Source organism: Oncorhynchus gorbuscha, linkage group LG08, assembly GCF_021184085.1.
Source record: "Oncorhynchus gorbuscha isolate QuinsamMale2020 ecotype Even-year linkage group LG08, OgorEven_v1.0, whole genome shotgun sequence".
In the NCBI taxonomy this organism is placed as follows: Eukaryota; Metazoa; Chordata; class Actinopteri; order Salmoniformes; family Salmonidae; genus Oncorhynchus; species Oncorhynchus gorbuscha.
Window position 1 is genome coordinate 35,758,915 of NC_060180.1, and position 26,105 is coordinate 35,785,019.

Below are 26,105 nucleotides of genomic sequence, written 5' to 3' on the forward strand. Positions count from 1 at the left end.
ACTGAGGCTGCAGCCCACCAGCCCATCTGACTGTGGGAGATGTGCACTTCCTACCACTGGAGGGAAGGAGGCAACCTTGAGTGACTGGACTAGTGCTCAGATCATGGTTGAACAGACAAGCTGCGACCCTGGCGCTTTAGACAGTGAAGTAAACACCAATGTTCCCCTCAGCAAGAACGGGACAGTTCTAGGGGACAGGGGTTTGTTTGAGGACCATTGGTTCCGATGTATTTGAACGAACAGTATGACTGTTTTGAAATAAAATGCTTTAAATCATTTCTTAAAAACATCACATGTTGTGTCCTTATTATTTTACAAATATATCTTTTCCTTGTCATTTTGAGATCTTGGTGGAGATAATACTTTACGAGTGATGGAAAAAGAACCCAATTGTCATACTTGAGTAAAAGTAAAGATACTTAATAGAAAATGACTCAAGTAAAAGTGAAAGAAACCCAGTAAAATATGACTTGAGTAAAAGTCTAAAGGTATCTGGTTTTAAATGTACTTAAGTATCAAAAGGGAAAGCAAAGTCTATATATCAAATTCCTTATATTATGCAGATGTTCTTGTTTTTATTTATTTATGGAAAGCCAGGGGCACAGTCTAACAATATTTTACAAACCAGATCAGAGGCAGTAGGGATGAGTTATCTTAATAAGTATATGAATTTGACTGTTTTGCTGTCCTGCCTGAGCATTGGAAATGTAAGGAGCACATCTTTTCTTTCTGAATGTTGTCAAGTAGAAGTAAAAGTTAAAAAATATATACATTCTCAAGTAAAGTACCAGTAACCATGGAAACAAGAGCTTTTCAGTGTGTGTGTCATGTTCATGCAGATTTACAGTGATATTTACACTACAAAATCAGTTGTCTTAGTGTTAGCCAGAAATCAGGGGCGGCAGGGTAGCCTAGCGGTTAGAGCGTTGTAATAGTAACCGCAAGGTAGAATGTTGAATCCTGAGCTGACAAGGTACACATCTGTCGTTCTGCCCCTGAACAGGCAGTTAACCCACTGTTCCTAGGCTGTCATTGAAAATAAGAATTTGTTCTTAACTGACTTGCCTAGTAAAATAAAGTTAATAACAGGATGGTTTAAATGCCTGCTCTCTACTGAGAGACACACACAGGGAGAGAGATTTTAGTTTGTGAGATATTGATAACATATTGGGACAGCAATTAGGGATGGGGAGGTACAGTGGGGCAAAAAAGTAATTAGTCAGCCACCAATTGTGCAAGTTCTCCCACTTTGAAAGATGAGAGAGGCCTGTAATTTTCATCATTGGTACACTTCAACTATGACAGACAAAATGAGAAAAGAAAATCACATTGTAGGATTTTTTATGAATTTATTTGCAAATTATGGTGGAAAATAAGCATTTGGTCAATAAAAACGTTTATCTCAATACTTTGTTATATACCCTTTGTTGGCAATGACAGAGGTCAAACAATTTCTGTAAGTCTTCACAAGGTTTCCACACACTGTTGCTGGTATTTTGGCCCATTCCTCCATGCAGATCTCCTCTAGAGCAGTGATGTTTTGGGGCTGTTGCTGGGCAACACGGACCATCAACTCCCTTCAAAGATTTTATATGGGGTTGAGATCTGGAGACTGGCTAGGCCACTCCAGGACCTTGAAATGCTTCTTACGAAGCCACTCCTTCGTTGCCCGGCGGTGTGTTTGGGATCATTGTCATGCTGAAAGACCCAGCCATGTTTCATCTTCAATGCCCTTGCTGACGGAAGGAGGTTTTCAATCAAAATCTCACGATACATGGCCCCATTCATTCTTTCCTTTACACGATCAGTCGTCCTGTTCCCTTTGCAAAAAACATCCCCAAACATGATGTTTCCAACCCCATGCTTCACGTTAGGTATGATGTTCTTTGGATGCAACTCAGCATTCTTTGTCCTCCAAACACGACGAGTTGAGTTTTTACCAAAAAGTTATATTTTGGTTTCATCTGACCATATGACATTCTCCCAATCTTCTTCTGGATCATCCAAATGCTCTCTAGCAAACTTCAGACGGGCCTGGACATGTACTGGCTTAAGCAGGGGGACACGTCTGGCACTGCAGGATTTGAGTCCCTGGCGGCGTAGTGTGTTACTGATGGTAGGCTTTGTTACTTTGGTCCCAGCTCTCTGCAGGTCATTCACTAGGTCCCCCGTGTGGTTCTGGGATTTTGCTCACCGTTCTTGTGATCATTTTGACCCCACGGGGTGAGATTTGCGTGGAGCCCCAGATCGAAGGAGATTATCAGTGGTCTTGTATGTCTTACATTTCCTAATAATTGCTCCCACAGTTGATTTCTTCAAACCAAGCTGCTTACCTAATGCAGATTCAGTCTTCCCAGCCTGGTGCAGGTCTACAATTTTGTTTCTGGTGTCCTTTGATAGCTCTTTGTTGTTGGCCATAGTGGAGTTTGGAGTGTAACTGTTTGAGGTTGTGGACAGGTGTCTTTTATACTGATAACAAGTTCAAACAGGTGCCATTAATACAGGTAACGAGTGGAGGACAGAGGAGCCTCTTAAAGAAGAAGTTACAGGTCTGTGAGAGCCAGAAATGTTGCTTGTTTGTAGGTGACCAAATACTTATTTTCCACCATAATTTGCAAATAAATTCATAAAAAAATCCTACAATGAGATTATCTGGATTTTGTTTCTCATTTTGTCTGTCATAATTGAAGTCTACCTATGATGAAAATTATAGGCCTCTCTCATGTTTTTAAGTGGGAGAAGTTGCAAAATTGGTGGCTGACTAAATACTTTTTGCCCCACTGTACTTGAATATTCAAACCGAGCTTAGTCTAGTATTGGATCAACTGTTGTATGATTTTTAAAATTCTTTAAAAAACGTTTGAATTAAGTTGTATCATTTTTTATTTCAGCTACTGCTGGTTCTTATGTTGCGTTTTACATGAAAATGCAATTTAGCCTACTTTTTAGCGCATTTTAAGCTTGCTCTCCAGTCAGTCCTGACATCGAAGTCGGCCTGTATGCTCCCCACTTCAAATAGCGATAATAGGCGCGCACATAATCGTCCCCAGGCTAAAAGCGCATTATTGGAGTAGATTGCTAAAGGGAATTTATTAAAGCACAATTTAGGGGAAGAAAAGTCTGCTGGTGAACGAGATAAGCGGTAGCCTGACAGAGCTGCCAATAAAATTTGACAGACCATTGAGATCCATGCAAAACACTCGCCAGATACATGTTATTCAGCCACTGAGGACAGAAATGTAACGCCGTGACGTAACAGACACTCAGAGGTTATTTCGTTTTCAATTTATTGAGCTAGGCTGTATCAAATATGAGGCAAAATCTATCACGGGGAACATCAGACTTTATTTATTTGTTTATTTATTTATTTTAGCCCACATCAAACGTATAATCTTTCACAAAATCGCCTCTATGACCTACTTCTTTATTACGACGTGGAAACTCGATTTCAGAACCTTGGACAATTCTGATGTTCACAACCATAACAGCCTTGAACTCAAAGCACTGGACAACCCGTCTTTACCTTTCAATTAACAAAGTAAATATAGAAATATCTTTATAACTGTTCACATATCAACTTGAAATCAGTGAGTAATATTTTTGTTTCGCTTTGGAATGTTATATTGCTCATGTTTATGAACACAGAGCACTAATGTCTATGCTTAATACTGTGATTTAGAATCTGTCCCAAATGGTACCCGGTTTCCTATTTAAAGCACTGCTTTTGACCAGACCCCTTTGGGCCATGGTCAAAAGCAGTGCACTTTATAGGGAATAGGTTGCCATTTCAGAGATAGCCAGAGCTGAGCTAGCTAGGCCAACTGAACTGATGCCATGCATTTCATTTTGCTAACATTGAAGCATTTTGTTTTCCACAGGCACTATTGACCATGGGAACCGTAATGTCTATCTCGCTCCGCAAGAAGGCAGTCCTCTTCAAAGATGGGCCGGACACTGTGGGCCACTTGATGGAAGTCCAGACCGGTAAGAGCGCAAAAGACAAGACTCTGAAGCGCTACTCACCATGGAGGTGGATTGTGAAGAAGAAGAGCTCCAAGAAGGATCAGGCCCATGAGAACACCAACCAAAACAACATTGCCCATCTGAGTAATGAGAACCTGGAAAAGTCTCAGTCCTTCTCCAACCTGTCCACCCTCACCCTTGAGAAGTCTCAGTCCTGTGACAAGCTGTCCACCCAGGACCAAGGCACTCCAGCCATCTCCAACAACGCTGCCTCGTTGGTCGAGAAGGCCCCTTATCCAACTCAAACACGGCCCCGACACGCCCCCAGATGGTGACCGTCCAGGACCTCGACGCTCCCAGGAGGCTGGTGATGGTCCACGCTACAACCGGCGAGCTGCTGCGCTGTCTGGGTGAGTTCCTGTGCCGGCGCTGCTACCGGCTCCAGGACATGTCTTCTATGGACCCGGTGCTGTGGCTGCGGGTGGTGGACCGTTATCTGCTGGACAACTGCTATCAGAGCCAGAGCTGCATCAATCCGGCCGCTGTGGTCTTCCTCTACATGCTGTGCCGCGAGGCGGTTTCCTCCGAGGTGGCCACCTTGCACGAGCTGCATGCCGTGCTGCTCACCTGCCTCTATACGACCTGCTCCTACATGGGTAACGAGATCGCCTACCCCTGAAACCCTTCCTGGTGGACACCTGCAGGCAGACCTTCTGGATCCGCTGCATGACCATCACCAAGCTGATGAGTGTCAAGATGCTCCAGATGAACACAGACCCTAACTTCTTCTGCCAGGTGTTTGCTGACCTGAAGAACGAGAGCCAGAAGGAGGAGAAGAAGAGCCGCCTGCTCAGCGGTGTGTACAGCACTCAGTGAGGGACCTAGGGTATAGGGGCCAGGGAGGGCGGGTGCCAACTACAGTCTGGCAATTCAAAATGGGAGGGAGGAGGATTGGAGAAGGGAGGGGGAAGAGGGTGAGCTTTGATGGGAAAAGATGATTTATAGATTTTAAGGGTTAATGTCAGGGTAAATTTGACTGGAAAGAGAACACAAATCGGTAGCTATGAATGTGTGGAGGACTGAGGCTTTAGCTTACGATCTACTATACCAGCCTACTGTCTCATGTGTGCACTTCCTACTACGGGAGGATTGGAGGCACCTTTGAGTGACTGGACTAGTGCTCACATCACACTGAGGCTGCAGCCCACCAGCCCATCTGACTGTGGGAGATGTGTACATCCTACCACTGGAGGGAAGGAGGCACCCTTGAGTGACTGGACTAGTGCTCACATCACACTGAGGCTGCAGCCCACCAGCCCATCTGACTATGGGAGATGTGTACTTCCTACCACTGGAGGGAAGGAGACACCCTTGAGTGACTGGACTAGTGCTCACATCACACTGAGGCTGCAGCCCACCAGCCTATTGTTCTGACTGTGGGAGATGTGTACTTCCTACCACTGGAGGGAAGGAGGCACCCTTGAGTGACTGGACTAGTGCTCACATCACACTGAGGCTGCAGCCCACCAGCCTATTGTTCTGACTGTGGGAGATGTGTACTTCCTACCACTGGAGGGAGGAGGCACCCTTGAGTGACTGGACTAGTGCTCACATCACACTTAGGCTGCAGACCACCAGCCCATCTGACTGTGGGAGATGTGTACTTCCTACCACTGGAGGGAAGGAGGCACCCTTGAGTGACTGGACTAGTGCTCACATCACACTGAGGCTGCAGCCCACCAGCCCATCTGACTGTGGGAGATGTGTACTTCCTACCACTGGAGAGAAGGAGGCACCCTTGAGTGACTGGACTAGTGCTCACATCACACTGAGGCTGCAGCCCACCAGCCCATCTGACTGTGGGAGATGTGCACTTCCTACCACTGGAGGGAAGGAGGCACCCTTGAGTGACTGGACTAGTGCTCACATCACACTGAGGCTGCAGCCCACCAGCCCATCTGACTGTGGGAGATGTGCACTTCCTACCACTGGAGGGAAGGAGGCAACCTTGAGTGACTGGACTAGTGCTCAGATCATGGTTGAACAGACAAGCTGCGACCCTGGCGCTTTAGACAGTGAAGTAAACACCAATGTTCCCCTCAGCAAGAACGGGACAGTTCTAGGGGACAGGGGTTTGTTTGAGGACCATTGGTTCCGATGTATTTGAACGAACAGTATGACTGTTTTGAAATAAAATGCTTTAAATCATTTCTTAAAAACATCACATGTTGTGTCCTTATTATTTTACAAATATATCTTTTCCTTGTCATTTTGAGATCTTGGTGGAGATAATACTTTACGAGTGATGGAAAAAGAACCCAATTGTCATACTTGAGTAAAAGTAAAGATACTTAATAGAAAATGACTCAAGTAAAAGTGAAAGAAACCCAGTAAAATATGACTTGAGTAAAAGTCTAAAGGTATCTGGTTTTAAATGTACTTAAGTATCAAAAGGGAAAGCAAAGTCTATATATCAAATTCCTTATATTATGCAGATGTTCTTGTTTTTATTTATTTATGGAAAGCCAGGGGCACAGTCTAACAATATTTTACAAACCAGATCAGAGGCAGTAGGGATGAGTTATCTTAATAAGTATATGAATTTGACTGTTTTGCTGTCCTGCCTGAGCATTGGAAATGTAAGGAGCACATCTTTTCTTTCTGAATGTTGTCAAGTAGAAGTAAAAGTTAAAAAATATATACATTCTCAAGTAAAGTACCAGTAACCATGGAAACAAGAGCTTTTCAGTGTGTGTGTCATGTTCATGCAGATTTACAGTGATATTTACACTACAAAATCAGTTGTCTTAGTGTTAGCCAGAAATCAGGGGCGGCAGGGTAGCCTAGCGGTTAGAGCGTTGTAATAGTAACCGCAAGGTAGAATGTTCGAATCCTGAGCTGACAAGGTACACATCTGTCGTTCTGCCCCTGAACAGGCAGTTAACCCACTGTTCCTAGGCTGTCATTGAAAATAAGAATTTGTTCTTAACTGACTTGCCTAGTAAAATAAAGTTAATAACAGGATGGTTTAAATGCCTGCTCTCTACTGAGAGACACACACAGGGAGAGAGATTTTAGTTTGTGAGATATTGATAACATATTGGGACAGCAATTAGGGATGGGGAGGTACAGTGGGGCAAAAAAGTAATTAGTCAGCCACCAATTGTGCAAGTTCTCCCACTTTGAAAGATGAGAGAGGCCTGTAATTTTCATCATTGGTACACTTCAACTATGACAGACAAAATGAGAAAAGAAAATCACATTGTAGGATTTTTATGAATTTATTTGCAAATTATGGTGGAAAATAAGCATTTGGTCAATAAAAACGTTTATCTCAATACTTTGTTATATACCCTTTGTTGGCAATGACAGAGGTCAAACAATTTCTGTAAGTCTTCACAAGGTTTCCACACACTGTTGCTGGTATTTTGGCCCATTCCTCCATGCAGATCTCCTCTAGAGCAGTGATGTTTTGGGGCTGTTGCTGGGCAACACGGACCATCAACTCCCTTCAAAGATTTTATATGGGGTTGAGATCTGGAGACTGGCTAGGCCACTCCAGGACCTTGAAATGCTTCTTACGAAGCCACTCCTTCATTGCCCGGCGGTGTGTTTGGGATCATTGTCATGCTGAAAGACCCAGCCACGTTTCATCTTCAATGCCCTTGCTGACGGAAGGAGGTTTTCAATGAAAATCTCACGATACATGGCCCCATTCATTCTTTCCTTTACACGATCAGTCGTCCTGTTCCCTTTGCAAAAAACATCCCCAAACATGATGTTTCCAACCCCATGCTTCACGTTAGATATGATGTTCTTTGGATGCAACTCAGCATTCTTTGTCCTCCAAACACGACGAGTTGAGTTTTTACCAAAAAGTTATATTTTGGTTTCATCTGACCATATGACATTCTCCCAATCTTCTTCTGGATCATCCAAATGCTCTCTAGCAAACTTCAGACGGGCCTGGACATGTACTGGCTTAAGCAGGGGGACACGTCTGGCACTGCAGGATTTGAGTCCCTGGCGGCGTAGTGTGTTACTGATGGTAGGCTTTGTTACTTTGGTCCCAGCTCTCTGCAGGTCATTCACTAGGTCCCCCCGTGTGGTTCTGGGATTTTTGCTCACCGTTCTTGTGATCATTTTGACCCCACGGGGTGAGATTTTGCGTGGAGCCCCAGATCGAAGGAGATTATCAGTGGTCTTGTATGTCTTACATTTCCTAATAATTGCTCCCACAGTTGATTTCTTCAAACCAAGCTGCTTACCTAATGCAGATTCAGTCTTCCCAGCCTGGTGCAGGTCTACAATTTTGTTTCTGGTGTCCTTTGATAGCTCTTTGTTCTTGGCCATAGTGGAGTTTGGAGTGTAACTGTTTGAGGTTGTGGACAGGTGTCTTTTATACTGATAACAAGTTCAAACAGGTGCCATTAATACAGGTAACGAGTGGAGGACAGAGGAGCCTCTTAAAGAAGAAGTTACAGGTCTGTGAGAGCCAGAAATGTTGCTTGTTTGTAGGTGACCAAATACTTATTTTCCACCATAATTTGCAAATAAATTCATAAAAAAATCCTACAATGAGATTATCTGGATTTTGTTTCTCATTTTGTCTGTCATAATTGAAGTCTACCTATGATGAAAATTACAGGCCTCTCTCATGTTTTTAAGTGGGAGAAGTTGCAAAATTGGTGGCTGACTAAATACTTTTTTGCCCCACTGTATTTGAATATTCAAACCGAGCTTAGTCTAGTATTGGATCAACTGTTGTATGATTTTTAAAATTCTTTAAAAAAACGTTTGAATTAAGTTGTATCATTTTTTATTTCAGCTACTGCTGGTTCTTATGTTGCGTTTTACATGAAAATGCAATTTAGCCTACTTTTAGCGCATTTTAAGCTTGCTCTCCAGTCAGTCCTGACATCGAAGTCGGCCTGTATGCTCCCACTTCAAATAGCGATAATAGGCGCGCACATAATCGTCCCCAGGCTAAAAGCGCATTATTGGAGTAGATTGCTAAAGGAATTTATTAAAGCACAATTTAGGGGGAAGAAAAGTCTGCTGGTGAACGAGATAAGCGGTAGCCTGACAGAGCTGCCAATAAAATTTGACAGACCATTGAGATCCATGCAAAACACTCGCCAGATACATGTTATTCAGCCACTGAGGACAGAAATGTAACGCCGTGACGTAACAGACACTCAGAGGTTATTTCGTTTTCAATTTATTGAGCTAGGCTGTATCAAATATGAGGCAAAATCTATCACGGGGAACATCAGACTTTATTTATTTGTTTATTTATTTATTTTAGCCCACATCAAACGTATAATCTTTCACAAAATCGCCTCTATGACCTACTTCTTTATTACGACGTGGAAACTCGATTTCAGAACCTTGGACAATTCTGATGTTCACAACCATAACAGCCTTGAACTCAAAGCACTGGACAACCCGTCTTTACCTTTCAATTAACAAAGTAAATATAGAAATATCTTTATAACTTTTTCACATATCAACTTGAAATCAGTGAGTAATATTTTTGTTTCGCTTTGGAATGTTATATTGCTCATGTTTATGAACACAGAGCACTAATGTCTATGCTTAATACTGTGATTTAGAATCTGTCCCAAATGGTACCCGGTTTCCTATTTAAAGCACTGCTTTTGACCAGACCCCTTTGGGCCATGGTCAAAAGCAGTGCACTTTATAGGGAATAGGTTGCCATTTCAGAGATAGCCAGAGCTGAGCTAGCTAGGCCAACTGAACTGATGCCATGCATTTCATTTTGCTAACATTGAAGCATTTTGTTTTCCACAGGCACTATTGACCATGGGAACCGTAATGTCTATCTCGCTCCGCAAGAAGGCAGTCCTCTTCAAAGATGGGCCGGACACTGTGGGCCACTTGATGGAAGTCCAGACCGGTAAGAGCGCAAAAGACAAGACTCTGAAGCGCTACTCACCATGGAGGTGGATTGTGAAGAAGAAGAGCTCCAAGAAGGATCAGGCCCATGAGAACACCAACCAAAACAACATTGCCCATCTGAGTAATGAGAACCTGGAAAAGTCTCAGTCCTTCTCCAACCTGTCCACCCTCACCCTTGAGAAGTCTCAGTCCTGTGACAAGCTGTCCACCCAGGACCAAGGCACTCCAGCCATCTCCAACAACGCTGCCTCGTTGGTCGAGAAGGCCCCCTTATCCAACTCAAACACGGCCCCCGACACGCCCCAGATGGTGACCGTCCAGGACCTCGACGCTCCCAGGAGGCTGGTGATGGTCCACGCTACAACCGGCGAGCTGCTGCGCTGTCTGGGTGAGTTCCTGTGCCGGCGCTGCTACCGGCTCCAGGACATGTCTTCTATGAACCCGGTGCTGTGGCTGCGGGTGGTGGACCGTTATCTGCTGGACAACTGCTATCAGAGCCAGAGCTGCATCAATCCGGCCGCTGTGGTCTTCCTCTACATGCTGTGCCGCGAGGCGGTTTCCTCCGAGGTGGCCACCTTGCACGAGCTGCATGCCGTGCTGCTCACCTGCCTCTATACGACCTGCTCCTACATGGGTAACGAGATCGCCTACCCCCTGAAACCCTTCCTGGTGGACACCTGCAGGCAGACCTTCTGGATCCGCTGCATGACCATCACCAAGCTGATGAGTGTCAAGATGCTCCAGATGAACACAGACCCTAACTTCTTCTGCCAGGTGTTTGCTGACCTGAAGAACGAGAGCCAGAAGGAGGAGAAGAAGAGCCGCCTGCTCAGCGGTGTGTACAGCACTCAGTGAGGGACCTAGGGTATAGGGGCCAGGGGAGGGCGGGTGCCAACTACAGTCTGGCAATTCAAAATGGGAGGGAGGAGGATTGGAGAAGGGAGGGGAAGAGGGTGAGCTTTGATGGGAAAAGATGATTTATAGATTTTAAGGGTTAATGTCAGGGTAAATTTGACTGGAAAGAGAACACAAATCGGTAGCTATGAATGTGTGGAGGACTGAGGCTTTAGCTTACGATCTACTATACCAGCCTACTGTCTCATGTGTGCACTTCCTACTACGGGAGGATTGGAGGCACCTTTGAGTGACTGGACTAGTGCTCACATCACACTGAGGCTGCAGCCCACCAGCCCATCTGACTGTGGGAGATGTGTACATCCTACCACTGGAGGGAAGGAGGCACCCTTGAGTGACTGGACTAGTGCTCACATCACACTGAGGCTGCAGCCCACCAGCCCATCTGACTATGGGAGATGTGTACTTCCTACCACTGGAGGGAAGGAGACACCCTTGAGTGACTGGACTAGTGCTCACATCACACTGAGGCTGCAGCCCACCAGCCTATTGTTCTGACTGTGGGAGATGTGTACTTCCTACCACTGGAGGGAAGGAGGCACCCTTGAGTGACTGGACTAGTGCTCACATCACACTGAGGATGCAGCCCACCAGCCAATTGTTCTGACTGTGGGAGATGTGTACTTCCTACCACTGGAGGGAGGAGGCACCCTTGAGTGACTGGACTAGTGCTCACATCACACTTAGGCTGCAGACCACCAGCCCATCTGACTGTGGGAGATGTGTACTTCCTACCACTGGAGGGAAGGAGGCACCCTTGAGTGACTGGACTAGTGCTCACATCACACTGAGGCTGCAGCCCACCAGCCCATCTGACTGTGGGAGATGTGTACTTCCTACCACTGGAGGAAGGAGGCACCCTTGAGTGACTGGACTAGTGCTCACATCACACTGAGGCTGCAGCCCACCAGCCCATCTGACTGTGGGAGATGTGCACTTCCTACCACTGGAGGGAAGGAGGCACCCTTGAGTGACTGGACTAGTGCTCACATCACACTGAGGCTGCAGCCCACCAGCCCATCTGACTGTGGGAGATGTGCACTTCCTACCACTGGAGGGAAGGAGGTAACCTTGAGTGACTGGACTAGTGCTCAGATCATGGTTGAACAGACAAGCTGCGACCCTGGCGCTTTAGACAGTGAAGTAAACACCAATGTTCCCCCTCAGCAAGAACGGGACAGTTCTAGGGGACAGGGGTTTGTTTGAGGACCATTGGTTCCGATGTATTTGAACGAACAGTATGACTGTTTTGAAATAAAATGCTTTAAATCATTTCTTAAAAACATCACATGTTGTGTCCTTATTATTTTACAAATATATCTTTTCCTTGTCATTTTGAGATCTTGGTGGAGATAATACTTTACGAGTGATGGAAAAAGAACCCAATTGTCATACTTGAGTAAAAGTAAAGATACTTAATAGAAAATGACTCAAGTAAAAGTGAAAGAAACCCAGTAAAATATGACTTGAGTAAAAGTCTAAAGGTATCTGGTTTTAAATGTACTTAAGTATCAAAAGGGAAAGTCTATATATCAAAGTCTATATTATCAAATTCTTGTTTTTATTTATTATGCAGATGTTCTTGTTTTTATTTATTTATAGGAAAGCCAGGGCACAGTCTAACAATATTTTACAAACCAGATCAGAGGCAGTAGGGATGAGTTATCTTAATAAGTGTATGAATTTGACTGTTTTGCTGTCCTGCCTGAGCATTGGAAATGTAAGGAGCACATCTTTTCTTTCTGAATGTTGTCAAGTAGAAGTAAAAGTAAAAAAATATATACATTCTCAAGTAAAGTACCAGTAACCATGGAAACAAGAGCTTTTCAGTGTGTGTGTCATGTTCATGCAGATTTACAGTGATATTTACACTACAAAATCAGTTGTCTTAGTGTTAGCCAGAAATCAGGGGCGGCAGGGTAGCCTAGCGGTTAGAGCGTTGTAATAGTAACCGCAAGGTAGCATGTTTGAATCCCGAGCTGACAAGGTACACATCTGTCGTTCTGCCCCTGAACAGGCAGTTAACCCACTGTTCCTAGGCTGTCATTGAAAATAAGAATTTGTTCTTAACTGACTTGCCTAGTAAAATAAAGTTAATAACAGGATGGTCTTAAATGCCTGCTCTCTACTGAGAGACACACACAGGGAGAGAGATTTTGAGTTTGTGAGATATTGATAACATATTGGGACAGCAATTAGGGATGGGGAGGTACAGTGGGGCAAAAAAGTAATTAGTCAGCCACCAATTGTGCAAGTTCTCCCACTTTGAAAGATGAGAGAGGCCTGTAATTTTCATCATTGGTACACTTCAACTATGACAGACAAAATGAGAAAAAGAAAATCACATTGTAGGATTTTTATGAATTTATTTGCAAATTATGGTGGAAAATAAGCATTTGGTCAATAAAAACGTTTATCTCAATACTTTGTTATATACCCTTTGTTGGCAATGACAGAGGTCAAACAATTTCTGTAAGTCTTCACAAGGTTTCCACACACTGTTGCTGGTATTTTGGCCCATTCCTCCATGCAGATCTCCTCTAGAGCAGTGATGTTTTGGGGCTGTTGCTGGGCAACACGGACCATCAACTCCCTTCAAAGATTTTATATGGGGTTGAGATCTGGAGACTGGCTAGGCCACTCCAGGACCTTGAAATGCTTCTTACGAAGCCACTCCTTCGTTGCCCGGCGGTGTGTTTGGGATCATTGTCATGCTGAAAGACCCAGCCACGTTTCATCTTCAATGCCCTTGCTGTCGGAAGGAGGTTTTCAATCAAAATCTCACGATACATGGCCCCATTCATTCTTTCCTTTACACGATCAGTCGTCCTGTTCCCTTTGCAAAAAAACATCCCCAAACATGATGTTTCCAACCCCATGCTTCACGTTAGGTATGATGTTCTTTGGATGCAACTCGGCATTCTTTGTCCTCCAAACACGACGAGTTGAGTTTTTACCAAAATGTTATATTTTGGTTTCATCTGACCATATGACATTCTCCCAATCTTCTTCTGGATCATCCAAATGCTCTCTAGCAAACTTCAGACGGGCCTGGACATGTACTGGCTTAAGCAGGGGGAAACGTCTGGCACTGCAGGATTTGAGTCCCTGGCGGCGTAGTGTGTTACTGATGGTAGGCTTTGTTACTTTGGTCCCAGCTCTCTGCAGGTCATTCACTAGGTCCCCCCGTGTGGTTCTGGGATTTTTGCTCACCGTTCTTGTGATCATTTTGACCCCACGGGGTGAGATCTTGCGTGGAGCCCCAGATCGAAGGAGATTATCAGTGGTCTTGTATGTCTTACATTTCCTAATAATTGCTCCCACACTTGATTTCTTCAAACCAAGCTGCTTACCTAATGCAGATTCAGTCTTCCCAGCCTGGTGCAGGTCTACAATTTTGTTTCTGGTGTCCTTTGATAGCTCTTTGTTGTTGGCCATAGTGGAGTTTGGAGTGTAACTGTTTGAGGTTGTGGACAGGTGTCTTTTATACTGATAACAAGTTCAAACAGGTGCCATTAATACAGGTAACGAGTGGAGGACAGAGGAGCCCCTTAAAGAAGAAGTTACAGGTCTGTGAGAGCCAGAAATGTTGCTTGTTTGTAGGTAACCAAATACTTATTTTCCACCATAATTTGCAAATAAATTCATTAAAAAATCCTACAATGAGATTATCTGGATTTTGTTTCTCATTTTGTCTGTCATAATTGAAGTCTACCTATGATGAAAATTACAGGCCTCTCTCATGTTTTTAAGTGGGAGAAGTTGCAAAATTGGTGGCTGACTAAATACTTTTTTGCCCCACTGTACTTGAATATTCAAACCGAGCTTAGTCTAGTATTGGATCAACTGTTGTATGATTTTTAAAATTCTTTAAAAAAACGTTTGAATTAAGTTGAATAATTTTTAATTTCAGCTACTGTTGGTTCTTATGTTGCGTTTTACATGAAAATGCAATTTAGCCTACTTTTATAGCGCATTTTAAGCTTGCTCTCCAGTCAGTCGTGACATCGAAGTCGGCCTGTATGCTCCCCACTTCAAATAGCGATAATAGGCGCGCACATAATCGTCCCCAGGCTAAATGCGCATTATTGGAGTAGATTGCTAAAGGGAATTTATTAAAGCACAATTTAGGGGGAAGAATAGTCTGCTGGTGAACGAGATAAGCGGTAGCCTGACAGAGCTGCCAATAAAATTTGACAGACCATTGAGATCCATGCAAAACACTCGCCAGATACATGTTATTCACCCACTGAGGACAGAAATGTAACGCCGTGACGTAACAGACACTCAGAGGTTATTTCGTTTTCAATTTATTGAGCTAGGCTGTATCAAATATGAGGCAAATTCTATCACGGGGAACATCAGACTTTATTTATTTGTTTATTTATTTATTTTAGCCCACATCAAACTTATAATCTTTCACAAAATCGCCTCTATGACCTACTTCTTTATTACGACGTGGAAACTCGATTTCAGAACCTTGGACAATTCTGATGTTCACAACCATAACAGCCTTGAACTCAAAGCACTGGACAACCCGTCTTTACCTTTCAATTAACAAAGTAAATATAGAAATATCTTTATAACTTTTTCACATATCAACTTGAAATCAGTGAGTAATATTTTTGTTTCGCTTTGGAATGTTATATTGCTCATGTTTATGAACACAGAGCACTAATGTCTATGCTTAATACTGTGATTTAGAATCTGTCCCAAATGGTACCCTGTTTCCTATTTAAAGCACTGCTTTTGACCAGACCCCTTTGGGCCATGGTCAAAAGCAGTGCACTTTATAGGGAATAGGTTGCCATTTCAGAGATAGCCAGAGCTGAGCTAGCTAGGCCAACTGAACTGATGCCATGCATTTCATTTTGCTAACATTGAAGCATTTTGTTTTCTACAGGCACTATTGACCATGGGAACCGTAATGTCTATCTCGCTCCGCAAGAAGGCAGTCCTCTTCAAAGATGGGCCGGACACTGTGGGCCACTTGATGGAAGTCCAGACCGGTAAGAGCGCAAAAGACAAGACTCTGAAGCGCTACTCACCATGGAGGTGGATTGTGAAGAAGAAGAGTTCCAAGAAGGTGCAGGCCCATGAGAACACCAACCAAAACAACATTGCCCATCTGAGTAATGAGAACCTGGAAAAGTCTCAGTCCTTCTCCAACCTGTGCACCCTCACCCTTGAGAAGTCTCAGTACTGTGACAAGCTGTCCACCCAGGACCAAGGCACTCCAGCCATCTCCAACAACGCTGCCTCGTTGGTCGAGAAGGCCCCCTTATCCAACACAAACACGGCCCCCGACACGCCCCAGATGGTGACCGTCCAGGACCTCGACGCTCCCAGGAGGCTGGTGATGGTCCACGCTACAACCGGCGAGCTGCTGCGCTGTCTGGGTGAGTTCCTGTGCCGGCGCTGCTACCGGCTCCAGGACATGTCTTCCATTGACCCGGTGCTGTGGCTGCGGGTGGTGGACCGTTATCTGCTGGACAACTGCTATCAGAGCCAGAGCTGCATCAATCCGGCCGCTGTGGTCTTCCTCTACATGCTGTGCCGCGAGGCGGTTTCCTCCGAGGTGGCCACCTTGCACGAGCTGCATGCCGTGCTGCTCACCTGCCTCTATACGACCTGCTCCTACATGGGTAACGAGATCGCCTACCCCCTGAAACCCTTCCTGGTGGACACCTGCAGGCAGACCTTCTGGATCCGCTGCATGACCATCACCAAGCTGATGAGTGTCAAGATGCTCCAGATGAACACAGACCCTAACTTCTTCTGCCAGGTGTTTGCTGACCTGAAGAACGAGAGCCAGAAGGAGGAGAAGAAGAGCCGCCTGCTCAGCGGTGTGTACAGCACTCAGTGAGGGACCTAGGGTATAGGGGCCAGGGGAGGGCGGGTGCCAACTACAGTCTGGCAATTCAAAATGGGAGGGAGGAGGATTGGAGAAGGGAGGGGAAAGAGGGTGAGCTTTGATGGGAAAAGATGATTTATAGATTTTAAGGGTTAATGTGAGGGTAAATTTGACTGGAAAGAGAACACAAATCGGTAGCTATGAATGTGTGGAGGACTGAGGCTTTAGCTTACGATCTACTATACCAGCCTACTGTCTGATGTGTGCACTTCCTACTACGGGAGGATTGGAGGCACCTTTGAGTGACTGGACTAGTGCTCACATCACACTGAGGCTGCAGCCCACCAGCCCATCTGACTGTGGGAGATGTGTACATCCTACCACTGGAGGGAAGCAGGCACCCTTGAGTGACTGGACTAGTGCTCACATCACACTGAGGCTGCAGCCCACCAGCCCATCTGACTTTGGGAGATGTGTACTTCCTACCACTGGACGGAAGGAGGCACCCTTGAGTGACTGGACTAGTGCTCACATCACACTGAGGCTGCAGCCCACCAGCCTATTGTTCTGACTGTGGGAGATGTGTACTTCCTACCACTGGAGGGAAGGAGGCACCCTTGAGTGACTGGACTAGTGCTCACATCACACTGAGGCTGCAGCCCACCAGCCTATTGTTCTGACTGTGGGAGATGTGTACTTCCTACCACTGGAGGGAGGAGGCACCCTTGAATGACTGGACTAGTGCTCACATCACACTGAGGCTGCAGCCCACCAGCCCATCTGACTGTGGGAGATGTGTACTTCCTACCACTGGAGGGAAGGAGGCACCCTTGAGTGACTGGACTAGTGCTCACATCACACTGAGGCTGCAGCCCACCAGCCTATTGTTCTGACTGTGGGAGATGTGTACTTCCTACCACTGGAGGGAAGGAGGCACCCTTGAGTGACTGGACTAGTGCTCACATCACACTGAGGCTGCAGCCCACCAGCCCATCTGACTGTGGGAGATGTGCACTTCCTACCACTGGAGGGAAGGAGGCACCCTTGAGTGACTGGACTAGTGCTCAGATCATGGTTGAACAGACAAGCTGCGACGCTAGCTCTTTAGACAGTGAAGTAAACACCAATGTTCCCCCTCAGCAAGAATGGGACAGTTCTAGGGGACAGGGGTTTGTTTGAGGACCATTGGTTCCGATGTATTTGAACGAACAGTATGACTGTTTTGAAATAAAATGCTTTAAATCATTGTGTCCTTATAATTTTACAAATATATATTTTCCTTGTCATTTTGAGATCTTGGTGGAGATAATACTTTACGAGTGATGGAAAAAGAACCCAATTGTCATACTTGAGTAAAAGTAAAGATACTTAATAGAAAATGACTCAAGTAAAAGTGAAAGTCACCCAGTAAAATATGACTTGAGTAAAAGTCTAAAGGTATCTGGTTTTAAATGTACTTAAGTATCAAAAGGGAAAGCAAAGTCTATATATCAAATTCCTTATATTATGCAGATGTTCTTGTTTTTATTTATTTATGGAAAGCCAGGGGCACAGTCTAACAATATTTTACAAACCAGATCAGAGGCAGTAGGGATGAGTTCTCTTAATAAGTGTATGAATTTGACTGTTTTGCTGTCCTGCCTGAGCAATCGATGTCGTGATGGTATAAAGGGTCGGGAGACAGGCGCAGGAATGCGTAATAGGGATTTTAGTTTACCCAAATTACTGTGTGCGTTGTAAAGACTTCGGGGACAAAGACCAAACAAACACGTTCCAAAACATGCTAGAAATCCAAAACAAAACAGTCAGGAGTACCTTGATTAAATTACAGACTCTCACAATGATTAACACATGGGACTAGACCTGTAATCATTTCTTCAATCCACAATGGCACGAAATCCAAAAACACACAGCACAGGTACTCACACGCACCAACGGACATTGTAACAATAATCGACAGGACACTGTTAAACCAAGGACACACTTATTCAAATATGAATCACTTGGAATAGGGGCCAGGTATGCGTAGCGAATGTTCCTGGAGGGATCTGTGACATTCGAATTGTCACAAGCACATATTGTCTTTCGGATCGTAGTCAAGTAAAAGTTACTCCAAAGTAGTACTTTAAAGTATTTTTACTTAGTTACTTAACACCGCTATAGTTTTTTAATGATTAGTAAATGGATTATAAATGTATATATTAACATCTAATAAATTATCCAGTAATCAATTTGAAAGTTTAGTAAATAACTATATATAGCTTGCTAACATTTACAAATGTACAAACAACAATTACTAAATAGTGAACAAACTGTTTATAAATGATCTATTACTGGATGTTGCTATGAAGCGAGAATCAAACATTTGATTTCAATTGCCCATCCCTAACACCAATGGACAGACAGACATGCACACACACATTCCTTTACCTGGTCAAAGTTGTCCAGAGCAGCGTGGAGGTTGGCATGCATGCCAGTGGGAGGCTCGTTAGTGATCTTGATGGCATTCTCCAGGATGCCCTGAGTCAGGAGAGGAAAACAAACACACTTTTCAATTAGGAAAACACACAGTGTTATTATAAATGCATGTGTGTGTGTGTGTGTGTGTGTGTTTACCTGAGGGATGATGTGCTCCTGTGGTGTAGGGGCAGGCTCAGCACTCATAAACACTCTGTAGTCCTGGTGACTGCCCTCACAGCAGCGTTCCAGAAGCTTCTCCAACGACCCCAGCCAGCGAGCCACCAGATGGATATTCTGACAGAGATAATGAAACAATGAATGGATGGATGCAATGATGAATGAAGGATTGAACTATACCTTATGCACAGTATATAGCAAGATTGCCATACCTGTAGGATGACCCAGTGTCCCTCCTTAGCAGCCATCTCCATGGCAACCTCAGCCACAGCCTCCTGGCCCTGACCCAAAGACACATTGTGGAGCTTCCCCAGGTCTATGGTGAATCCTAACTTCCTGCCTGTTACCATGGGAACAAGAGTTTCTCAGTGTGTGTATCATGTTCATTCAGATTTACAGTTATATTTACATGACAAAATCAGTTGTCTTAGTGTTACCCAGTGACTCCACGTCTTTGAGAGGGTCTACTCCGGGAGACAGGATGAAGAAGACAGGCGAGGCGGGTCCACTCTCTCTGAAGGACTTAGCAAACTCGGTCTTCCTCCTCTCTGTATACTTCACCCCCAACTTCTCCTCCACAAAGTTCCTACACACAGAAAGAGAGGGGGAGAAAGAGATAGAGCGAGAGTGAGGGTATGGGGAGGGAGAATGATCGTCATTATAATTTGCCAGAGACATGTGAAAGATGGGGGTGGAGGGAAAGAGGAGAGGTAGAGAAGAGGAGAGCTAGAGAAGAGGGAGAGAAGAGGAGAGCTAGAGAAGAGGGAGAGAAGAGGAGAGGGAGAGGAGAGGTAGAGAAGAGGGAGAGAAGAGGAGAGGTAGAGAAGAGGAGGGAGAGAAGAGGAGAGGTAGAGAAGAGGGAGAGAAGAGGAGAGGTAGAGAAGAGGGAGAGAAGAGGAGAGGTAGAGAAGAGGGAGAGAAGAGGAGAGGGAGAGAAGAGGAGAGGTAGAGAAGAGGAGAGGGAGAGAAGAGGAGAGGTAGAGAAGAGGGAGAGAAGAGGAGAGGGAGAGGAGAGGGAGAGAAGAGGAGAGGTAGAGAAGAGGAGAGGTAGAGAAGAGGAGAGGTAGCGAAGAGGAAGAGAAGAGGAGAGGTAGAGAAGAGGAGAGGGAGAGAAGAGGAGAGGTAGAGAAGAGGAGATGTAGAGAAGAGGAGAGGGAGAGAAGAGGAGAGGTAGAGAAGAGGGAGAGAAGAGGAGAGGTAGAGAAGAGGGAGAGAAGAGGAGAGGTAGAGAAGAGGGGGAGAAGAGGAGAGGGAGAGGAGAGGGAGAGAAAGCGTCAGTAAGGAGTAAAAAGGACAGGAGGCCAGCTAAGGTACATTGTATGTCCCTCAACCATCCACTGTGTGTTGGGAGGTGGTGGTTATTGTTGGCGTGCGGTCACCTGACAGCGTAAGTCATCCTATCAGGTCTCAGGGCTCTCATCATAATGAGTTTCTGTAGGGAACTTTTTGCTTTCCACTCCTGAGGAAACTTCTCTTTCTCCGGACACTCGGACTCTACCACCTTTTTCCAGCGTTTAGGGGAGCCCTCAATGTCCCGGTCCAAACCACGAAACTCATCAGTGAAACTCATTGTCTAGAGGAGAAGAGGGGAAATACATGTTTGTAAGTGTGTGTGTGTGTGTGTGTGTGTGTGTGTGTGTGTGTGTGTGTGTGTGTGTGTGTGTGTGTGTGTGTGTGTGTGTGTGTGTGTGTGTGTGTGTGTGTGTGTGTGTGTGTGTGTGTGTGTGTGTGTGCCTTGATGGCGCTCCAGGCCTGGTTGGAGAGGAAATCTACAGGACAGATGTAGCTGTGGTCGATGTTGAAGCGGAGCAGGAAGTCTAGTTCTCGTACGTCTATCTCCTTACTCATCAGTAACAACTGGGGAACAGGGAACACACTATTAGAACTAACACACAGACACACACAGAGAGACCCGCCCCCCCCCACAGACACACCTGGAAGGCGAGTTGAGCGGTGAAGGTGAGTTTGTCTCTCTCAAACAGGCCTCTGCTGATGTAGTTGAAGGTGGAGTAGGTGATGCCGTCTATTAGAGTGTTGACTCTGCTCCTCACGTCCTCACACACCTCTGCCTGCTCCACCGCCTTGTGGAACACCACGTTAAACGCCTACAGGAAGGGAGACAGTGAAAGACAAAAGACAAGCCTAGATAAGCTGGAACGCTGTAATCTGGTCGTTAACTGGTCTGTACCGGTCCATTTGGACAGGTCTTGATTTACCTGGAGAAATAAAGGTTAAATGAAATTTTAAAAAGTGCTGTTGGTAACCTTGAGGCTGAACTGGTACATGGGGTTGATCTTGTTGAGGTCGTTCATGATGAAGTACAGCAGAGAGGATCTGACTGCTACGGGGCGGTAGTGTTCTCTGGCCTCGTTGATCTTCACCTCGTTCACCTTCGCCTCCAGAACCTACATCCCAAAACAGCATATTAGCAATCAGGACCAAGCGATTTGGCTGCATGCAGTCTGTCTAAGTTCTCTTCCTTTATCCTTAAACCTCTGTCTCACCTTCATCTCGATCTCCGCGGCCGTGTGTTTGGTGGTCTCCAGTTTCTCCACCAGGACGTTGTCTCCTAGGAAGTTGCTCTCAGCAGCAGAGAGACGGCCCAGCAGCTCGTCCTCCAACAGCTTCAGCTCGATCTTGAACAGGTTCTGCTGCTTGGTCAGGTCACTCTGCAACCGCGACACAACCGTTATGCAACCACAACACAACCGTTATACAACAGTTATGCAACCACAACACAACCGTTACACAGCTGTTATGCAACCGTTATACAACCACAATACAACCGCAACATAACAAACAAACTTTACTAAAATAAATCATTTCGCAACATGTGGGTGGCCCCGGGAATCAAACCCACGACCCTGGTGTGTTACAAACACCCTACTCTCTGTCTGAGCTATACAAGACCACGACTATGCAGGAACCGAACACAACCAAAGTTCAAGTGTCATTCTGTGACCATGTGAGGTCAAGAAGGAAGAGGCTGAGAGAGCCAGGAAGGACAGGGGACATAGCCATCTATCCCACCTTGAGGTGCTCGAGGTCGGGCCTCTCCAGATTGACCACCTGAGCCAGCAGCTGGTCCTCCAGGCCGTCTCTTGTAACAGTGAAGTTGATGAGGGTGGTCTGGGCCTGGATCTCAGGCTTATAGTGGGGGTTAGCCAGCTTAGTGTGGAGGATCAGCCTGAACGCTGGGTGGAAGAAACACTCTTTATCCCCCACCTTTATACAACTGGGAGAGAGAGGGAGAGAGGAGGATGATGATGTGGTGTGTGTGTGTGTGTGTGTGTGTGTGTGTGTGTGTGTGTGTGTGTGTGTGTGTGTGTGTGTGTGTGTGTGTGTGTGTGTGTGTGTGTGTGTGTGTGTGTGTGTGTGTGTGTGTGTGTGTGTTACCTGCCCTTCTTGATCGTGTGTCGTCCCAGTAGAGGGTCTATGACAGGGTCGATGGACTCCTCCAGATTCTCTATGAGGACAGTGTCTCCAGTCACAACAGCCTGCTCTATCACATCCACATACCTGGGGAAATGGGCTTTAGGTAGAACACATCAAACATACCTGAAGAGAGCGCAAGCTTAACAGATGCATCTATTAGGGAGATCTAGTCAGGAGAGGGGAGAGTAGGATGGAGGGATGACACAGAGGAGAGGAGAGCAATCTCACCCTTTCTCTCCCAGGCTGACCACCTTGAGGCTGTTGCCATAACGAATCTTGATCCACTTGATGCCCTGCAGTTGGGGGTCAATAAGCAGTGGCCAGCGTTCACCTGGGCGCACACAAAGGAGGAACATGTTACAATTGTAATATGTTTACAGATGTAGGATCTTAATTTGAGCCAGTTTACTACAGCATAATCCTGCGGCAACAGGATATGTGAGTTAACATAATTCATGGACATTTCTGTAAGGGAGAATCAAGTCTGAAGTGGAAATTACAAACTTCAGAAGCCCTGTTAAACCTCAAATTGCAGGAATGTTCTCCTGCCACAGTGTGATCAAATTAAGATCTTACATCTGTAGCATGGACATAAAGGTGTAGAAAGTATAAAACATTCTCTACGCTCACAGTTGGTGAGGATGGTGGCGTTCTGAGTGGACATCTTGTCTCCCGGCAACCCCTCGTTGTTCCACTGAGCCACGGTAGCATCATCCGTCAGCATACACACTGGATCTAACCCCTCTGTCATGGGGATGGGTATCTGAGAGAATGAGGAGACGAGAGGAGGAGAGGTGTGTTAGCATACACACTGGATCTAACCACTCTCATGGGGATGGGGATCTGAGAGAATGAGGAGACGAGAGGAGGAGAGGTGTGTTAGCATACACACTGGATCTAACCCCTCGGTCATGAGGATGGGGATCTGAGAGAATGAAGAGACAAGAGGAGGAGAGGTGTGTTAGCATACACACTGGATCTAACCCCTCTGTCATGAGGATGGGGATCTGAGAGAATGAAGAGACGAGAGGAGGAGAGGTGTGTTAGCATACAGACTGGATCTAACCCCTCTGTCATGGGGATGGGGATCTGAGAGAATGAGGAGACGAGGGGAGGAGAGGTGTGTTAGCATACACACTGGATCTAACCCCTCGGTCATGGGGATGGGGATCTGAGAGGATGAGGAGACGAGAGGAGGAGAGGTGTGTTAGCATACAGACTGGATCTAACCCCTCTGTCATGAGGATGGGTATCTGAGAGGGGGAGGAGACGAGAGGAGGAGAGGTTTGTTAGCATACAGACTGGATCTAACCCCTCTGTCATGAGGATGAGTATCTGAGAGGGGGAGGAGACGAGAGGAGGAGAGGTGTGTTAGCATACACACAGGATCTAACCCCTCTGTCATGGGGATGGGGATCTGAGAGGGGGAGGAGACGAGAGGAGGAGAGGTGTGTTAGCATACAGACTGGATCTAACCCCTCTGTCATGGGGATGGGGATCTGAGAGAATGAGGAGACGAGAGGAGGAGAGGTGTGTTAGCATACACACTGGATCTAACCCCTCTGTCATGGGGATGGGTATCTGAGAGGGGGAGGAGACAAGAGGAGGAGAGGTGTGTTAGCATACACACTGGATCTAACCCCTCTGTCATGAGGATGGGTATCTGAGAGGGGGAGGAGACGAGAGGAGGAGAGGTGTGTTAGCATACACACTGGATCTAACCCCTCTGTCATGGGGATGGGGATCTGAGAGGGGGAGGAGACGAGAGGAGGAGAGGTATGTTAGCATACACACTGGATCTAACCACTCCGTCATGGGGATGGGGATCTGAGAGAATGAGGAGACGAGAGGAGGAGAGGTGTGTTAGCATACACACTGGATCTAACCCCTCTGTCATGGGGATGGGGATCTGAGAGAATGAGGAGACGAGAGGAGGAGAGGTGTGTTAGCATACACACCGGATCTAACCCCTCTGTCATGGGGATGGGTATCTGAGAGGGGGAGGGGAATAGGAGAGGGGGAGCATAAGAGCGAGAGAGTAAGAGATGAGAGGAGAGAAGGACCTTCTGGCCACGTAGGAAGGGCATCCAGAGGTTCTCCAGTAGTTCTCTGCGGTACTTCTTAGAGAAGGATCCGGCGTAGGAGATGAAGGCTGCAGTCAGCAGAAGGTCTCCACACAGAGTCTCCTCCTGCTCATGGTACCCGGCTACAGAGTGGGCCCAACGCACATTCTCCGACTGAAACACACACATTATCCACCAGTGGATAAAACGTACTGTTAATGTTTGGAAACTTTCCGAAGTGGCATGACAACAAACTAACCGAGCTGTTATTGGTCAGTCATCTCCTCACCTCGAGTCCTTTGACGAGGCGATTGGCCAGTTCGATGGTTTTGTTGGTATGGTTGACCTCGTCCTGACAGCGAAGCTTCTCAGAGGTAGCCTTCTCAAACGCAGCAGTCAGGGTATCCAGACTACAGTCCAACTCCTACACACGCGCACACACACAATTAAGGGAAATGTGTGTGTGAGTGAGTGAGTGAGTGAGTGAGTGAGTGAGTGAGTGAGTGAGTGAGTGAGTGAGTGAGAGAGAGAGAGAGAGAGAGAGAGAGAGAGAGAGAGAGAGAGAGAGAGAGAGAGAGAGAGAGAGACCCACAGCTAGTTTCTTCCTAATGGCTTCTAGTTTGTCTGCGGCCTCAGCCAGGTCAGCATTAGCCTGAGACAGACACAGCTTCTTCACCTCCACCTCACAGAACACCTGGGGAGGAAACAAGCACGCTCACAAATACACATTCCATTTCCAACATTTAAGTTGCAAACCTCCACAAGGGTACTACAGTATCTTAAAAGACGTGTGGGTGTGGTAGCCAACCTCAGGCTATTAGGTGAGAGTGATACTTACATACATCTATGTACAGCAGTAGGAGAGAAAGGACAAAGAACAATGTGAGAAAAAGATGACACAAGCTAAAGAACAGTATTCTTCCATAGCGTTGATCGGGTGCTGCATATGAAATGAACCAGAGGTAAGACTGCATTTGGTGATTGTACATGCAGTCACTGCTGAAGAAGGAAGTTGACATACACTTAGGTTGGAGTCATTAAAACTCGTTTTTCAACCACTTCACAAATGGATTGTTAACAAACTATAGTTTTGGCAAGTCGGTGAGGACATCTACTTTGTGCGTGACACAAGTCATTTTTACAACAATTGTTTACAGACAGATTATTTAACTTATAATTCACAGTATCACAATTCCAGTGGGTCAGAAGTTTACATACACTAAGTTGACTGTGCCTTTAAACAGAAAATTATGTCCTGCCTTTAGAAACTTCTGATAGACTAATTGACATCATTTAGACATCATTTAGGTCAATTG

The 26,105-nt window shown here is 45.8% G+C and overlaps 3 protein-coding genes and 1 pseudogene across 3 annotated transcripts in view; 3 read left to right on the plus strand and 1 right to left on the minus strand.

Moving 5' to 3' along the window:
• dnah9l (dynein, axonemal, heavy polypeptide 9 like) overlaps positions 1 to 26,105 on the minus strand; it is an 85,546-nt gene that overhangs the window by 29,654 nt on the left and 29,787 nt on the right. Inside the window, exons 39-54 of the mRNA XM_046357725.1 lie at positions 25,382 to 25,483; positions 25,079 to 25,213; positions 24,790 to 24,963; positions 23,357 to 23,489; positions 22,955 to 23,057; positions 22,688 to 22,810; positions 22,322 to 22,526; positions 21,796 to 21,960; positions 21,556 to 21,696; positions 21,226 to 21,396; positions 21,026 to 21,148; positions 20,671 to 20,864; positions 19,729 to 19,877; positions 19,504 to 19,631; positions 19,271 to 19,408; positions 19,085 to 19,174 (exon numbers count right to left, since the gene is read on the minus strand). Of these exons, the coding sequence (XP_046213681.1) occupies positions 19,085 to 19,174; positions 19,271 to 19,408; positions 19,504 to 19,631; positions 19,729 to 19,877; positions 20,671 to 20,864; positions 21,026 to 21,148; positions 21,226 to 21,396; positions 21,556 to 21,696; positions 21,796 to 21,960; positions 22,322 to 22,526; positions 22,688 to 22,810; positions 22,955 to 23,057; positions 23,357 to 23,489; positions 24,790 to 24,963; positions 25,079 to 25,213; positions 25,382 to 25,483 (2,274 nt within the window). The remainder of the gene's footprint in view (positions 1 to 19,084; positions 19,175 to 19,270; positions 19,409 to 19,503; positions 19,632 to 19,728; positions 19,878 to 20,670; positions 20,865 to 21,025; positions 21,149 to 21,225; positions 21,397 to 21,555; positions 21,697 to 21,795; positions 21,961 to 22,321; positions 22,527 to 22,687; positions 22,811 to 22,954; positions 23,058 to 23,356; positions 23,490 to 24,789; positions 24,964 to 25,078; positions 25,214 to 25,381; positions 25,484 to 26,105) is intronic.
• Positions 3,171 to 4,839, plus strand: LOC124041552 (annotated as a pseudogene).
• LOC124041553 (cyclin-dependent kinase 5 activator 1-like) lies at positions 9,069 to 10,740 on the plus strand. Its single transcript, XM_046359275.1, has 2 exons — positions 9,069 to 9,436; positions 9,778 to 10,740. The coding sequence occupies exons 1-2, from the start codon at positions 9,368 to 9,370 to the stop codon at positions 10,738 to 10,740; spliced, it is 1,032 nt and encodes a 343-aa protein (XP_046215231.1). The 5' UTR covers positions 9,069 to 9,367.
• On the plus strand, positions 14,906 to 16,666 carry LOC124041554 (cyclin-dependent kinase 5 activator 1-like). The gene is made up of 2 exons (XM_046359276.1): positions 14,906 to 15,362; positions 15,704 to 16,666. Exons 1-2 carry the CDS (start codon positions 15,294 to 15,296, stop codon positions 16,664 to 16,666), a joined length of 1,032 nt encoding a protein of 343 aa, XP_046215232.1. The 5' UTR covers positions 14,906 to 15,293.